The sequence below is a fragment of the Bombus pyrosoma genome, linkage group LG12, assembly GCF_014825855.1.
Source record: "Bombus pyrosoma isolate SC7728 linkage group LG12, ASM1482585v1, whole genome shotgun sequence".
Taxonomy (NCBI): domain Eukaryota; kingdom Metazoa; phylum Arthropoda; class Insecta; order Hymenoptera; family Apidae; genus Bombus; species Bombus pyrosoma.
Window position 1 is genome coordinate 11,086,297 of NC_057781.1, and position 17,996 is coordinate 11,104,292.

Sequence of the window (17,996 nt, forward strand, 5' to 3'; positions counted from 1 at the left end):
CTTATTGATTTGTAAAATTGCATTAGGTTGCTCGGAAAATTCATAAGGAAAGTTATGAAAAATTTAAGGGAATATTCTATGGAATAATATATATACCGTTTCTGTTCGATACACTTGTGCCATCTATCAAATTTGTTCGTCTGTTTCGGTTCTTGGTTACTCCAATTTTTCTTTTCCAATAAGTTTTGTAAATACTACGATAAATAATAGCAAGACCGTACTATATTCGATGAATCAGTCAGATGTTTCCTGCTTTTTATACGTGAGTATCTCTGGCCAAGTTTCGCAGCCAAAACGTTCAAAATATTTGTGCATCAATGTATATTACAGATGGATTTGCGAGATTTCGAAGAAGAGAGCGCTATTTATATCTCACCTCATTTCCTCCATGTAACACGCGTTTTCGAATCGTTCGACCCGTAGCTAAGAGTCGTTGACCAACGTTAAACGAGATTGATCACGGAAATGCCGATGCAAAGCTTCAACTACTTTCGTTCAAGTCTCGAATAGTCTCGATTGCGAATATTTTACTCGAGTATCATGCGACTCTCCGTGTTCGTTAGACGCGCGAAAATATTCGAATAACTACCGTAGGAAACTTTTATGAATAAATATACTGCGCGTTATAGTTTTTGAAATGTAATAACTTTCTGAAATTTTATTGCAAACGTACACTTGATAAAAAATGAATGAAAAAGCAACTGACGGACTATTTAAATAATTTTGCGACCTTTGCGAAAATTACGTTTGCGATAAATATCTCGTGTCTTCTACGCACGCTTTCGAGTTTGTTTCAAATTTTTCCGCCATGATCATGATAATTCTATCATGCCGTATATCGTATAAAATGTATCAGCACAAACAGTATATTCGAGTAAAATATACAGCAGTAAAATATACAGTAAAATATATAGCATATATTGAAAATAAGTTTCCGTAAGTGTTGGAATACCTTTGTCAGCCTGTGTACGTACCGTTTAGAATATTCAAGTTGATGACCGTTTGTCAAGATTGGAACGAGGATTGACGTTGACTCTGTGGTTCCGTTTCCTTGGTCGACGTCCAGTAGTTGATCGAACGTTCCTTCGACACGGTGTTCCGGCGCTCGTTTGAATTGACAAACGGTGCCATTAATTCCGGTGCCTTTGAGCGCTCGACGAGCAGCTATCGAGACGTGGACGTCTAACGGATGACATCGCACACAACCGTATAGGAAGCGATAATGATCGGTGATTGCGTCGAACTGACCAATTTATTAGAGGAACAGCTTTTGTGCAGTCTGTGCGATATCGATATGTTTCAGAGAATAGAAGGTTTGATTTGCAAAGGAATTGGTTTGTTATGCGAATAGCTTTACGCGTTTGTATAATAATAAGAAGAGAAGTGCCGCGACAGCGATTTAAATTTGAATGGAGAAATTTCATTAGAAGAATTACTACGCGTGATCGATTTTTCTTATATCTTGTATTCTATTTATTATTCCAGTAATATCATATCGCTCTAGTGACAATTCTATTTTTATAATTTCTTAACTTTATGAAGGATAGAAGGAACTGCAAAGGGCACGTCGTATGTATTTTATACCGTACCTTGAGGATATATCAGATGTATAAAATTAGATTTTTCTTTTAACGTTGAAAACTACGTGAAGTTGCCTCGAGCTAGTGACCATTTTTTACACGGTGCTCGTAAAAAACCAAAGGAAAAGAAGATGAACGCACGAGGAAAGCTGAAAATTACAAGCATTTTTATATACGTATTACACATATTGAGTATGTACTTGTTATTATATTCGTATAAACACTTTCATACTGTTTTTCTGTCCCTAATTCCGTCGTGTCTTGAGGCTTGATATTATTGGACGAAGCAATTCCATCCGTATAATAAAACGCATCACCGATCATCGACCTGAAATTGTCGAGAGAGCTTAATTAAGTATTACACGATCTAAGCTACCTTGCAACGTTTTAAAACCTCGCTGAGCTATCTATTACGAAAGCCACTTAACGAAACTTACAAGTCAGTACACGTGACAACACAGCGTGACACCCTTTATCTAACCAAGCTGCTCGTAGAAAAGCTAAAGCAGTAGCTGGTAACGCGGATAAGGGATCTGTAGCTTAACAACTAACGACACGAGACTTCGGAACGCCATCCGTGGTATATAGTGGTATATAGTGGTATATAGTGGTATATACTCAGGGTATGGACAAGCTAATACGTTCTATATAGTATCTAAAACGCGTCAGAAACGGAAAAGACAGGCGACGACGGGAAACATAAGCTCGTTAGGTAAAATCAATTAGCCGAAACCGTAGTTCGTATCGCAGCTCCGCCAATGTAACAGTAGATTATCCTACTAGCGGGATGACGTTCCTTTTGTTGTCAAGAAATGAAAAGAATGCTCGAAATAAAAAAAATTGAGGCAAGAGATATACAAAGTACGAAAATTAAAAGAAGATAGAAGTATACAAAAAAGTAAAAATATATATATATAAAAATAAAGAAATAGAAAAGTAAGATAAAAATGAGAAAGAGCAAGAAGATCGACGTACCATATGGTACGAATCGATGAATCGCATGGTGACCTTTCGTCACGAGACGAGTAAACAGCCTCTAACCTCTCTTCTTCTGTAATCGGTAAAAAAAAAAAAAAGAGAAAGATAACTAGCCTTGTATTTTTCGATATACATATGTCTACCCTAGGTAATTTCCGTTCTCGTTTCTGTTTCCGTTTCCCGTTTTCCGTTTATTAAGTCTCAAACTCCGGCGCCCGGAGCTGATTCGAAAGCCGGCCTTGATTTTCGTAACATGTGCCTCTGGTGTGTGTGTCGACAGCTCGGGAATCGACAATAATCCAACGGTGTTTTATCGGCTAATGCCTGGCTCCACTGCACAGACCAACAAGTTTCACACGTTTTACCTTCAGCAACGAGCCGAGAAGTCTGTCACCTGGGCGGACATCAAGGTTAACCATCAGTTGGATTACGAGAGCATAAAGGAATACAATCTGACTATACGAGTCGAGGTATGTACGAGACGAGGCTGTTACTTCCCAGATGTTAAGAAACGCTGCGTTTCCACCGTTTTTCGTTTGAAAGCTGTACGGGTTTGAGAGAAGCGTCCTGGGACGAATTTCGTAGCTACCGTTGGCTTTGCAATGCGTTCGAGCAAGAGAGTCTTGGCGAGAATCTTGGCGAACTTGCGATTACCGAGTTGTTGATGTTTTTAGTTAGTAGTCTCCGCAGACGTTAGAAAATCCGAGCTACGCTTCGGCTTTCCAGCCGATGTTGCTTAATCTTGTAGCTCTGCTAAGAAGTTTTCGCTACGAGTTGCAAGTTCGTCGAGGTTTTAGTATTTTTGATTATGCGCGGGATGTTTCGTAAAGTACAGTATCATGGCAAGTAAATGATTCTTCGTAAAACAAACAAATTGAAAATGGAAAATGGAATTCTTACTGGCTCGTTTCAAGCGAAATTATGTCTTTGAGAAAATGGATTTTAGAAATGTTTTGCGTGCACGCTCGTCCCTTATCTGACGAGGTTTTAAGGTATTTCAATAAAAAATTAAAATCTGAATCTATCGATCGGTTATAATGATTACAAAGCCGAGGCTGACTGAAAATAACCGACTGATATACTTTGACTATGACGATGTTCACGACATTCGTCGAAAAATATATACTTTCCAAATTTTGATCAAACACTCGAGCTTTCATCTTCGTTATTCTTAATTACACAAGAACATCTTGCAAGAAGGCATTCGTTCAAACAGTTCAATTTTACTAATTTTTATTTTACACGCCTCGAGACTTTTATTTCTCATATCTGTTATATTTCAAAGAAACCCATTGAAAAAGACATAAAACGCGAAAAATATAAGGGAGACGGCTATAATTGAATCGCCCTTACTCCACAGTTCCAACCTACACAGGAACCCGTGGTTTTACGTATTTCAAAGCTCGAGTGATACGATATTGAATGCGGTTAATTTTCACAGCCAGTGTATTCCTCCTCAAAATTGTCGAGTGACCATAGAATATAATCTCCTCGGTTAAATAACCGGTGTTCTTTAATCCATTTAGAAACTGGCAACGGAGCAACTTGAAAATCCGCTTACCAATCGCGATATTATTTCTATTTCAGCTGTACAGCTCTGTCGAGTATCTGCACCTTGTATTTCTACGGTAATAACTTTCTCTGCAACGATAAAATATGCTCGTCGTCGTTTCTATGTGGACGCCTATTCAGTCAGCCAGATGACTTTTCTTCTCTGTTCCATTTGCTTGACCTGTTTCTAACGAAAATTCATTGAAAATGATGAAATGCGGGGAAATTTTCGTTCAAACGGTTGTTCGTACCTGGAAATGATCATGAATTTGATCAATGCGCTTCCTTTAGAATCTTTCAAATTTTACAATGCTCGTTCAAGTTAGTTTATTCTTTGAAAATTGTGTATCTCTAATTGTCAAGCTAATGCTCGTTCGTCGAGCACAGAGATATTGCAAGACTTGTTCTTTCGCCATGAAAAAGACGGTATTCGTGTACTGTATCTTGTCAATAAAAATAGGTAAAAAATAAAGTACCCTCAAATAGCTGGAAAAGTAACAATTTGAGGAAAAATCTATTTTCTAAAAAATAATCGATATCTGGAGATATCAATGTTTAAAAATCTTCAATTAAAATAAGTCGAGAAAATGCTAGTATTTCTATCTCTCTTTTGGAATTGCAAGAACAGTGAACGAATCAGCGAATCAAGTAGAAAACGCAAGGTACACGTAAGATAAGGATAATCCTCTTCTACAGAACAATGGCGCCCAACAACTCGCTTCCGAAGCAACCGTCTATATTGTCCTGGAAGACGTTAACGACGAAATACCTTTGTTCACCGAACGTGAGCAAGAAACTGTACTCGAGGGTGAACCAGTTGGCAGTAAGGTTACTCAAGTCAACGCGATTGATAAGGATGGCACTTTCCCGAACAATCAGGTGAGCAGACGTCACAAATGTCCGTTTTTGTTAACACTCGAGATACTTCTTTACGTTATCCAACGTTAGACACGTCCAATGATTGCGACGTAACGATTCGTTCGTTTAAAGAATACTACACGTATCGTTATCGACGATTGATTAGACAAATGTTAATAATTTTTCGTACCAACCATGTCTAGCGGTTAATTAGACCGATAATCCTACTTCGTTCTTAACTGTCACGACTTATAATCCGTTTGAACGTGCAATTTGTTTGGTTTAAACGGATACGTAATCCTAATGAAGTTAATGAAACGTCCACGATGTATTCCATTTAAAACGATTTTCATGAATATTTTCGAAATTATCGATGACGAAGAATCGTGTGATCTTATGGGCTATCGATAGTTATTTGTATTTTTCTTCCTTTATGGGGTTCGTTAGGAATATTCAGTAGGTTTTTTAAGAAACGATAGAAAGTGTTGATATACGTACACGTATGTGTCTGTAGGTAGCTGAGAGATGAAGTGGACAAGCGATTCGTATATTCCCTTTTTCATTTGTAATCTTCTGTTTTCACATTTGCAAACGTTCAGAGTTTTCAATTAAATTCATAGACGTGAAACTGAAATTTTATACTTCTTTTTTATTTCCATTTCTACTTTTTATATCTTTAATATAATTAATCTTTTGTGCATGAGAAAGTTCTATCGATATTAATATCAATATTACTTTCATCAGCAAGTTCTCATCATCGAATCGATATTACTCAACTATCGAGCAACTCTCGTGGCTAGTTTTCCGACTAGTCTCAGGCTTCAATTACACGCTCTGTCTGCCGTATGCTCTATGTTCCGAATTTATGTATAATATTCAATCGTCTATATATTAAATACTCAGAAATATACAGCTATCTCAACATCGATTATTACGAAATTATTCGTTTATCTAGGATCCGATAAGTTTATACGAGGTATTGTGGCTCACGAAAGTATTTGAACATTTATACGTACGAACATTTTTGCGAATATATTACGCGCGTTATCTGAAACATTTTGAAGTTTACTTAACTTTGTAACGAGACACAACTCGCACGATTACATTGGTAAAATCTGTAACCAATTTCAAAATGCGCATACGTATACAATATGCGTATAGAAGTTACGAGATATTTATTATATTTCTTAAAAATCATCAAAGTCAATGGTAATAGCTATGTCACGAAATTTCAGAGACTTTCGTATACAACACACGTAATACAAGTTTCGCGATCGAACGTTACATATATCGCATATACATCATTTTCTGTAACATACATATACGGAGCATATAGCTTGTTTGAAAGCGAACAAGGTCGATGTCAACAAAGCCGAAGTACCAAGGTTTCTGACATCTACCATTGTCGAACAACATAAATATTCAATAGCGTAACGAAATAGCCTCAGGTCTGTAACTTTCCTCGCGGCTGAATGAACTGTAGAACTTTCGAATTAGTCGCTTGTCGTCCTTCGGCGTAGATACTGTTCGTTCGACGTTTATTATCTGTAGGTGAGAAAATTCTCAAATTACATTATATTTTTATCATAAAAATTCGCTCGAAAGAGCGCGAGCCTCTTACGCGAGAAATTAATGGATTAAACTATAAGGTGAAAATTTATATTCACTGGAGGATGCGCGGCTGTTCGATCACGGAATGTCGTTCATTTACAATTATAAGGAATTATTCAATGAGAGAACCGTACACATACTTTCCCTCTGCAATTCTGCTTCAATCGCAACGAGACGATAGAAGTCGTAATTGAAATACGATGCTGCAAACTATTAAAAATTTAGTAGGGATCGCGAATGATAGTATTTCGTTCTACGTTAAATTATATTATGTTTGATTTATTTCGTTTCCAATTTAAACGTAAGGGATTTATCGAGATACGGAATAAAATATAGTTACGTACTTGAGATCGAATATTTTTGTAGTATTTCATTTAAATCAGTGGCTGAAAAGTAAGGACATTTCGTATCGAATATTCAACGTTGATGTACATAACTGATATTAATAAAATTTATATCGAACATTCAGTACCTTTCATATACATATTACATATATTTACATATATGTATAATAAAATGTTATATCAATATATTGGCACGGATTTATTACGTTTGAAACGTTACGTGGGGTAGATATTAAATAAAAATCATCGGTTCACTTTAGTACAACTTAACGTTACTGACAGGGGTAAGTGATAACGTAGTGCGTGCAAGTAAAACGCATTACACGTTTTTCCAATTACAATGTATTACGTGTTTTCCAATTGCGATGCTCGTTCGTCCAATACTCAACATCTCCATCCCGTAACAAATGGCGTTCGATATAATTCTGAAGAAATACCTGAGTGTTAAACGTCGTGAGAATTGATAAGACCGTGGAAGAATAATTCAGTTCTTTCAAATAAATATCGTGGCAGCGATCGAATAAACGGATATAGTATTCCGGCCGAAACTTTGTTAATTTCACACAGTGAAATTGTGTTTGTCGAAGTCGCGGTTCTGATGGAAATGCCGTGTAACTTTGTTCGCCGTGTAATGCCGTTATACTGCAAAATACCGTAATCAAATTTAATCGCAGGAACACCGCCGTTGCTATAATTTAAAATGTCGCGCTGCTCCGTATCGCTGCAAGTAACGTGTTACGCGCGAATGTTCACGATGACTCCTTGCGCAGATATACAACGATTAATATTCATTCATCGCTGTTATTGTCTCTTGAACGTTTATACGTACGTTTTTACGTACGTTTAGTCGAAATCAATATAAGAAACTTTCCTTTCCACGTTGTTATTCAGAATTATAATTAGTCGTGCGATTATTCCGATCGTGGAAGAACGTTGTTTTATAAGAACGTTAATGCGTTGATAGATTTTTCTTCTCTTATACGAACGAAAATCATTGCGGTTTTGCAATTATTTTACGTGGAATATGACAATGTGAAATTTACTTGTAGAACTTTTCCTGTATCAGTACGTACCTTGGCTCTATATGTATGTAATTTAACGAAAGAAATTTTCAAGTTTTTTGAACTTTCGACGGTAAGCGACTTGAGTTGTAAAAATGTTCCCAATAGCTTTAATACCGTTAAAGTATTATAAGCGTAGTTATAAATATCGAGAGACCTTTACGTCTTGTTTATAACAATTTTTGGTTTTCGTATTATTCCCGTAACGATGTCTAGATGAGCAAAAAAACATCTTTCCACAAAAGCTTTCAAGCTTACCTTTCTTTAAAATAAGCCACGAGACAGGGTTGAAAAAGCTAAATAGCATCTTTTTGCTTAGGTATTTTAACTTGATAGCCGGAGCTCGTTAACTTTTACCAAACTATAAGCAGAGTTTGGAGAGTACAAAACGAAAGAGTCTTCTGTTTCTTTCTTTTTTCTTTTTTATTCATACACATCTTGATTCTTTGTATAGTATTGTTTATCGTTAAAAATGAAGAAATCTTTTAATGTTAAATTTAATCAAAAATCACAATCTCTCTCTCTCTCTCTTTCTTTTACTCTCCCCTCCCTTTCTATGGTACATATTAGTAAATCGGTCTCGCCTATTTTATGAAATATTTATTTTAACAAAAATGGGCGAAAAGTGAAATTCTTCTCGTACAATTCATTGCTTCATTTAATCCTTCGTAACGTCGTGCGAATCCGAAGCGAGATACATTTTATACTCTTGTTTCTGGCTAAATATGTACTTTTACGTAGCCCGTGTTATCATATTATTTTATTATTTACTCGTTTTACTATCATGAAATTATTTACTCGTGACAAATAATGCAAAAATACATGAAATATTCCGAGTAAAGGACTTGCAATATTTAGCATGCGAAATAAATTTCTGCTTAAACACCATTTTCTGAATTATGTTCATAAAGATATAGAATTTTGTAAATACCTGTAATCTACTTCAAAATGATCGCTCGCGTGAAATTGAATGTAAACGGATAAATATATCGAAGGAATATCGGTTAACCGAAATATAAACCAGCATTGTGCGACCGATCACGCAAATGAACTAATTATAATTATCCGCTCAGAGCTAAGTTTTCCTGTGCACGGGAAGTATAACCGTTAATGTCATCAATTATCCTCGTGATTATTAATAGTACGTGCGTTATTAATTCGATCCAGCCAGTTAATTAATTTAATTGGTGTCTTTGCTGATAGTATGGTCGCTTCGTCGCTTCAAATTTCATTTTGTTCGCCTTACTGCGATCTAAAATCGAGCTTTTCTTGTACGTTTTTTCATTGGAAACGCGCTACGCGATTTCACTGCGACCGTGATTTTTTTATTTCTCTTTTCACGATTTACAAGCAGTCGTGCGGGAACACTGATTTCTTGATTCTCGGCGCTGATTTCTGTTTTTTCTTCGCGCAAACATTTTCGTAATACGCTTGCATGCGTTCTTCGATGGATTTTCGTTTACGAGCGAACTCTATGAAGTCTCCGGAATTGCGTATTTCTCTTTTTCCCTCCTCTCTAATTTCGTTCTCCCTTTTTTGTTTAAATTTCGAGGAATGTCACGAATGTTCGGAGTTACTTCTCCCCTACCCCGTAAAACGAGCACGAGCGGGCGTGGGTGGAGAAAAAGTCAAAGTCCTGGTATCCAGAACGCAGAACGTTCTAGCTTGAAAATTATCGGTTTAAAAGTTTCTGTTTATCGGAAACATTTAAGGATATATTGCGATTATACGTGTACTTAGATGTGTATTATATTAATATTTGCTTTTATGAGAATTTCAATCAGTTTTTAAATTATCGAAGTTTTCGTTGCATTTGTAAACATACTTTATACGGAACAGAGCGCGTGCTTCGCGCTAAATCAATGTGTATTCGATAATAAAATACATAATACGTATAATCTTTTAGAGGATCAACATCATAGGATACATTTTGACAAATTTTTCGTACTTTCGAAAGATATGGATCTGTTTATCTACATAGGTCTTATCATACGTCGCCGTGTTTTTTGAAATAAAAGTTATCAAGCTTTAAATACTCTCAAATTTCAAAATTTCAACCATTTAATCTTTCAAATCTTCAAATCGCTTTAGATTTATAAATTTTAACAATAAATCGTGCACATTATACGATACCGACAAATCGCACACCGGTGAATAGAAATAAATGGAATCTGCGGATCGCATATTTCAACTAAATTCTCAAAAAATTTGAATTTCAATTATTACATTATTACATTATTTACGTACTTACGTAACATAATTGGTCCTGATATAATGCTCAAATTGTTATATTTCACTCGAGACGAAACGAAAAGGATTTCTACAATTTTGAGTTGTTTAATCCACAACTGGTAAGATGGAGCCGATGGAACCGTCGAAATTTGTACGTTTATGGAAATTTGGAAAATACGTGCCGATGCTTTATAACCTACGGTATCAGCTTCCATAAATTTTCGAACGTTTCTATGTCATAAAATGGTCACTTTCGATTTAATCGACGAACGATCGATAAAAAGTGTAACGACGTAGATTGGTAAAAAGGGATTAGTTCGCTAAAAGAGGAGTAGATCGATAAAGAAGGAATAAATCGATAAGGACGAAAGGAGTGGTATTTCATGGAAGCCTCCGATAGGAGGCATCGGAACGCGCGCCATTTCAGTTATTGTAATATTTCTAGAGGAAAGGTTAAGGGATATCAGGAGCTACTTTTTGAGTAAATTTTCTTAAAATTCCTATCAAATATTCTAAATAATGTGAAGTAGTTGTGTCTTTACGAAGAATTGACAACGATCCATACCAGGTACACGTCAACGTACGATTTAAACGAGAAACCATGCGCATAAACGACAATCGAAAGTATTGCGACAATAAGCAGCTGCAGTATTTCAATTTTCGTACGTATTGGAAAAGGAAGAAAGGTATAGATTCCATGGCCAAAAGTTTTACGTTCAAACATGCAAAAGTTTATTACCACGAGTATTAATTGATCGTAAACTTGTAGGATACTTGTGATAATGTGATTTGACTTTGACAGATTTTGAGTCCTCATTTGTTGGTTACTTCGAATCACTGGAAAACGTAGTTGCATCCTTATTGCAGCAGATCCTTCAACTTTTTCGTTTCTCGTTCAAACTTGAGATATTTCTTTATGGTAAGTTATGGTTATAGTTGTTTCGTATTTTGACGAACTATCGTTATAGTTATATATATATATATATATATGTATGTTCAGAAAAGATGTTTATGAGTGTATACATATACGGTTTTCAGGTATTTTATTCGGCAGAATGATCGTTCAGAATACACATCCAAACCATAGCCTTAACCATAGCCTTGGAAAAATATAATTTGTTTGAAAATGGGTAAAAGAACGCAGTAGGATTAAACTACATTTTCGCCATTAATTCGATTCAACTTCTAATCAAGTAAATCACGTTGTTTCTCTTTCAGGTGACGTATTATGTGGTGGACAGCGACAGGAACGAGGGAAAGGATTACTTCGAGATCAACAGAGAAACTGGCGATATCTTCACGAAGGTGATGTTCGATCGAGAGAAGCAGGGCGCGTACGCATTGGAAGTGGAAGCCAGGGACGGTGCACCTTCCGCGAGACCCAACAGCAACGGCCAGCCGAATTCTGGTGAGTAGATCATTGAATTTCGTTGCACTATGCTTTCGACACTTTTATCTGGTGGCTCGTGCGCCACGTCTGCGCACTACTCGCGATTCGAAAATATCGGACAATTGCGCAAAATTGAATCTACCGTAAAGCAGGAAAGACCCGAATCGAGGGAAATTTAACTTGCAGCGTGCAATCGTATTTTCTTATGCGAACACAGGGACGACGGCTGTTGTGTTCTACATCGAATCGTCTCTACACGCTGATTTAGGAACGATCGATTCCTGAATTTCACCGACCAAAAAGTAGAGACATGGTCGAAGAGTAGAAGTGAAAATGAACGCAACGTTGCTGAATGAGAATAGGAATTGGATGGAGGGTCAATGGTAGATAGAACTAAAAGTTATTTTCAAGTAGCATATTATTTTGGGAAAATTGGAATGTTAAATACCAACGTTACACTTGTGTATCAAATCTTTTAGCGATAGATCTTTCTTGGTAATTTTATGAGAAAGGCCGATGCTTTCTCGTAAGATTACTAAATAGGCTGTCGTTTTAATATTAACAGATAAAGCGAGCGTCGAATATCCGTAAAATATATACGAGTGAGGGCTGTTAAGAAAATTTCAGGTGGGGTTACGAATATTACGATAGTTTCGTTCGCGAAACTTCCTTTATAAATTAGGCAAAAAGCTTGTTTTGCATTTAAAAGCGATATATAAGCCACGTTACTCGGTGCAACTGTAGGCCATCTAACTACTGCCTGTTAAAGTGAATTCAAAGTTTAATGGCACAGCTGAAAATAGGATTTTTCATGAAGCGAATGGTCAAAGGAAATCATCAGCTTCATCGAAAAAGCTAGTATTTTTCTTTGTATTCCATTAAATATAGCCGTAATACGGAGAACAGTTGTGCTTTTCGTAGTCGTATAAAAGTTCCCTCTATTTCAACCATATTTCGTGTTTCTCACTCGGAAGAAAATAAACGAAATTAAACATCGAAATTCTATCGCATTTTGTACGCAGCTATCAGTGCGCTTCCAGCTCAAAACTAAATTGTCCGTAACTTGGAAAATAGACCTCAGACGAAATTTTTATCCAAGAACTTTCTTCTTCGATCTGAATGTCGCTCATTTTTCTCATTTGTATTTTACATGAAAGATGCGACTCTAAGGTCACGGCACAGTTGTTACTTTACCGTTTCGGGGCCAATTCCACGATTACGGTGGAAAAGTGCAGAACGTGATGGCGATAACACACGGCCAGAAATCTTTTTACGAGGCGGTTCGAAACGTCCGACTGCTTTGGCGGTGTCGCGTCGCGGACCAATAGTTGGTTTCCACCGCCCTTAGAATTCCGGTTTAGAATTCCGTTCTCGGTTGCAAATTTATCGGCTATGCCACGATACCGTATTCAATTCCTTGGCTGACACCAATGTAGCCCAGCGTGTCCACGTAGAATTTGCAATCGCATAATGTTTGCTCGGCAAATTACTCTGCACGTGTGCTTAAGGAGCAAGCCAATTGGTCACGTTCCCGTAACTTTTCATGAGGAGCCACGGCAACGTTTACGTTATACCGTATGTACTATGGACCGACTGCTCGTTGTTTCGTGTCCAATCAGTCGTGCATCTAGGAAATTTCGTTTCGTCGTGGAAACTAGACCGCAATCGGAATCCTGACGGTTGCAACTGGCGAATTTATGATGTTTCGAGAGCAAATGGGATTTCTGAGAGATACACGCGTTTATGGCACGACTCCACTTTTATGAAGATATAAGGGTTTTCCTGTGATTTTGGGGAGAGACGAGAAGGGCCAAGGAAGAGTTGTTACGACCTAGAAACGTGTAAATAACGAGGTTGAATAAGATATTTTTCTAGGTCAATGAAAAAGGTAAACGACGATCTTCATCTTTCTTTCTTTCTTTTTTGTTTCTCTCTGTTAAAGATTTCACGTATGATAGAAAGCAGGATATTTTTAACGCTAGTAAAAGTATTAGTAAAAGTATCTCTCTTCGTTCTATTGAAACGTGAACATAATTGAGATATAAAAATTCAAGAACCGTAGCTAAGTTAATAATGCAAAGAGAAATACCTTTATTAATCGCATTCTACCTTGTCGTGCTAAAAATTGGGAATTCCTTGATTGCTTCATGAAGCTTCTAATTTGAAGTTAAAAGGTCCTATAACTTATAACGATTCTTGTCAAAAATAATTCGATTTACGACTAATTTCTTCGTAGATTGTTTCTGAAATTGCTCACGAACTATAATGATATATAAAGCATAGTAAATTCGCAACTTCACAGTTCCTAGAATTTTCTCTCTAATATTGGACAAAGTATTATTTCATTTTAATTTCACCAGTCACTTTTTGCTTCTAACGTTGTACCACCGTTTGTGGCATAAAACCGTTAAAAATTTAATTATCGTTCGCTTCTTTTTGTCATAAAATTATTTAATTTGTTCTTTTTATTGGTCAAACTGAATCTGTTGTGGAAACAGTATGGAGATACTTTGAAACGTTAAATACCGAAGCTGTGGAACAAATTCGATTGCCGAGTTTTGACCGTCGCTGTACAGTCGCTGTATAGTAGAAGAAAATATTATATGAAAATACGAGAAGCATAGAAAGCAGAAGTATCGAGGAAAACTGTATTTAATAGCAATTAAAGCAAAATGAGTAACCTGCCGAATAAAAGAAACGCGTTAAGGAGAAAATTACTTGGCTGTGTGATATTGTACGCAACGAGGAAGCAAAACAACAATCGCTGGAATTCATTGTTGGAAGTTTGGCGAATGTTTTCTTAGCCTGGAAAATCTCGTTTCATCTTCAAACATTGGACTTTCCGTCTACGATTTTGAAAGTTCTCGTTTTACGAATTTCCTAACACAGTGAGAAAGATTGTTGAAAATTCATCGGGTTTCACCTGGCCTGTGTAACTTCCAACGAGGACCTCTCCAACTATTTTTTAAAATAAACAATGAATTCGCAATTGAAGTTTACCATTCCGCATTTACAACTATTTTCTACTTCGTAAATAAAGAGCGGTTAAGGCAATTAGGGTAAATCGTGAATCTCTTGTGATATTAAAGGTAAAAAGGGGCAGAAAGCACTGTGAATTTGAATAACGTAGTAAGCTTTGCTTTCTTTGCTTGTTCCGTAATGCTGCTACCTAGTGAAGTTTAATCTTTCGCCTTTAAGCTGAAATACAGACTTTTTTCCTGCTGTACTTCGACCGTGCAGAATATTTTCCTCGTTAAAGCGAGAAAAATAAAATGCTTGGCATTTAAATAGATAGTATAAAACATTTTTACTTTTCGTCTTGACCCATTTATGGGAATAACATTATATATGTCATGTACGTAACATAAGGGAAGATACAAAAATATGCTCTCGTCGCTGACAGTTGTTTTGTTTAAACTTCACCGCAAATATCTTAGAAAACATAGGAAATTAAACGTTTTAACAAGGTAAGAGAAGATAGATTCGTAAATAATGTGAATCGACAAAATTCCTGTGGAATTACGCAAAGAATCGAGTTAAGAATTAAGATGGATTTTCCGCGATAGGGAACAGTTGCACGAAATTTGCCAGGCAATTTAAAAAATGATACTTGTTTAGTAACAAACGATCGTAGATGATGATAACGCAAAAACTGATTACCATTTTCGACGCCGCTTTTATACACAAGGGTGGTATATCCCGCAATGATTATTCCATTATTGGCTTTTCGGTGTACGCGTTTTCCCGCTACCGAACAACCACCTAGTCGCGGATACGTGGAAATTTATAACGTGTAATGTATTTTGTTAGCATATTTGATGGCCTTATCTACATTATATTACGGGCGACTAAATTTCGAATAATGGCTCGTTTTTCACAGGGATGGCAAATTTGTCCCGTTAGCAGATTAGTTGAAGCGGCGAGGCTACATTTCGCCGTATTATGAGCTTTATTTCGCGTGAAACTACAGCGTATGCGCTACGCGACGATTGTTGTCCAACGGCAACGGTTCTATAATTTTCTTCTCGCGAGTTCTCAATCCCGTCTCTGCTAACGATCGAGAAACGAGTTTATGTTTCAGTGAACGTTTTTTTTTGTATAATCCAGCAACCTGTTGAAGGGCTAGGAAGAGATTTAGGGGAGAGATAAAAGGTGTTCTTTGGTTATTAAATTAATATAAAGTTATCCATTTTCCTGTACCTTGATTTCATTGTATTATTTGAAGATATATTTGAAGTATTGCGGAATTTAGGTAATAATTTTCTACAGTGGCTTATGAAAGTATTTGGACATTTTTTGGAAACTTTTTAGGATTATTTTATCGAAACTTGAAAATCTAACCGCTTTGCCCTTTGGCGTGTTTCTCGGTACAATATAAAATGAAAGATAAAAAGAGGTTTCAAGATATACGACTTTCGTTTGCATGGTAAAACAAATTCTATTTATATCGCCTCTTGATATCCAGTGTCTGTTTTTATTCGTATTTTTTTAGTTAATTCCACTTGAAAGCTCGATAGATAGAAAATATACGAGCAATCAGGAGTAAAATATTTTTAGATTTTTCATGCGCAATCGTATGATCGTTCATATATGTTTTAACAGCCACGATGATTGAACAAAGATTAGTAAACGTTTGGAATGGAAGATATTCGTGAATTATTAATAATACATTTTAGCCAACCGATCGTTTCGTACGGATCAAATTGCTTTTGCTTTTCACACGATACGCGAATTTTGCTTCCGTTAGCTTTTTTATTTTAAAGCAAAATTCGTTGAAAAGAGCGTCGCTTCTTTGATATTCGACAAAAATTGATAAATACATGGATGCTGATTTCGTGACTTAATCCCCGTGCAGTTTGTAATTTAGTCGGTTGCTAATTGGCGAGCATTCGTATCGAGATTTATTCCCAAATATCTGAAAAATATGATATATTTGAAAATATATTTCTAATTTAACGTTAGAAGATTTCGTGTTGACGGATTGGAACAAAGTTCATCATATGCTGTAAGTAGCCAAAGGGGAAATTTTCGTCTATCAAGTAATTTGTCTAATCCTCTTAAACATTTTCCTTCTTCCAACTTGCTCGAAACATTTCGAATAAATCTGATGCCTGCCGAAACTGTGAGAAGTTGAGGTCTTTCGAAGTTGACAGTATTGAAGTCTTGGAAACTTTCTAAAGTTCTTAATGTTGCGAGGCTTTATGAAAGTCGCAAGGAACGAAGATTGACCAATTTTACGATCGCCGAACGAATATGAATGAGGTCGTTAGAAAAATGGCACGTTCTACCGTTAACGCCACTATAATAGCTATACGTATGTGTCGATTGATTCACACAGCAACAGAGCAATCGATAATTTCAACCGTAAGTAGAAGACGAATATAAACGAGTACAACAGTGATCGTTAAACGTACGTGATTCGTGTTAACGTGAACCGGCTACGTGCAAATCACGAAAAGACATAATTTTACCTTAGCGAGGGCAAAGGTGCTAATTAACCGGCACGCTGTGGCCGGAGCAAGAAAAGCCCCGGTGAGTTTATCAGTTTTTCCTCGCGTCATACGTGTCACGCGAATGTAGGAAGTACAAACGTATCGTGATTTCGATTCGTAATAAATTTCCAATCGACGTTACCAGCCACAGTGCGTTCCATTTTTGGCCACGGCTCGCATAAATCGACCCGCAGAAGTTTTGCCGTGACGTGAAACTCGTCGGGAAGGTCGGCTGTCGACGACGTTTTCCACACCCACGCGAATATCGCGATTGGAAAAAAACCGGATCAGTTTACCGTACTTTATCGCTTGGTTTCGCATTAATGATTCTTGACTAGGTGAATTACGTTTTGGTAGATTTAGATTTTCTCATTTTCTGCTTTCTTCTGTTTCCTTCCGTTCCACGAGAAATTATTTTATTATATAATAATAAGAAAAACTGATCGCGTAGCTACTCTTTTAAATCTATTTTAATTATGCGCATGGGAGCTCAGATTATTGTTACTTCAACGTGAAACGTTCTACACAGAAGAACGTTCGATGTAACGTACAACATCCGAGAAAAACATTTTACCGAGACCTTTGTCCAAAAAATTCTTCGCGCCCTTTAATAAATATAAAAATTCCCCAGTCAATTTCTCATGCTGTCGAAATAAAATTTAAACACAATAGCGATTTATCGTCTTCGATCTTTTTTTTTCTTTTCGGTCGTCCATTTATTTTCTCTTTACATTGATTTTCACTTTACACGAGACAATGACACGGACAAGTGACGCGTACAATAGAATGGAATATCCATAAATTTGCCTTCAATAATTCATGGAAGGGGAGCAATTTAAAATTCAAATGGAATTTTCAATTAAATAAAACCAAATGCGTTAGCTTATTATTCGAATTCA

The 17,996-nt window shown here is 36.5% G+C and overlaps 1 protein-coding gene across 1 annotated transcript in view; it reads left to right on the plus strand.

Annotated features, from left to right (window-relative positions):
* The window catches only part of LOC122573288 (neural-cadherin), a 239,176-nt gene that overhangs the window by 58,212 nt on the left and 162,968 nt on the right, over positions 1-17,996 (plus strand). Inside the window, exons 14-16 of the mRNA XM_043739405.1 lie at positions 2,839-3,028; positions 4,806-4,988; positions 11,434-11,623. Of these exons, the coding sequence (XP_043595340.1) occupies positions 2,839-3,028; positions 4,806-4,988; positions 11,434-11,623 (563 nt within the window). The remainder of the gene's footprint in view (positions 1-2,838; positions 3,029-4,805; positions 4,989-11,433; positions 11,624-17,996) is intronic.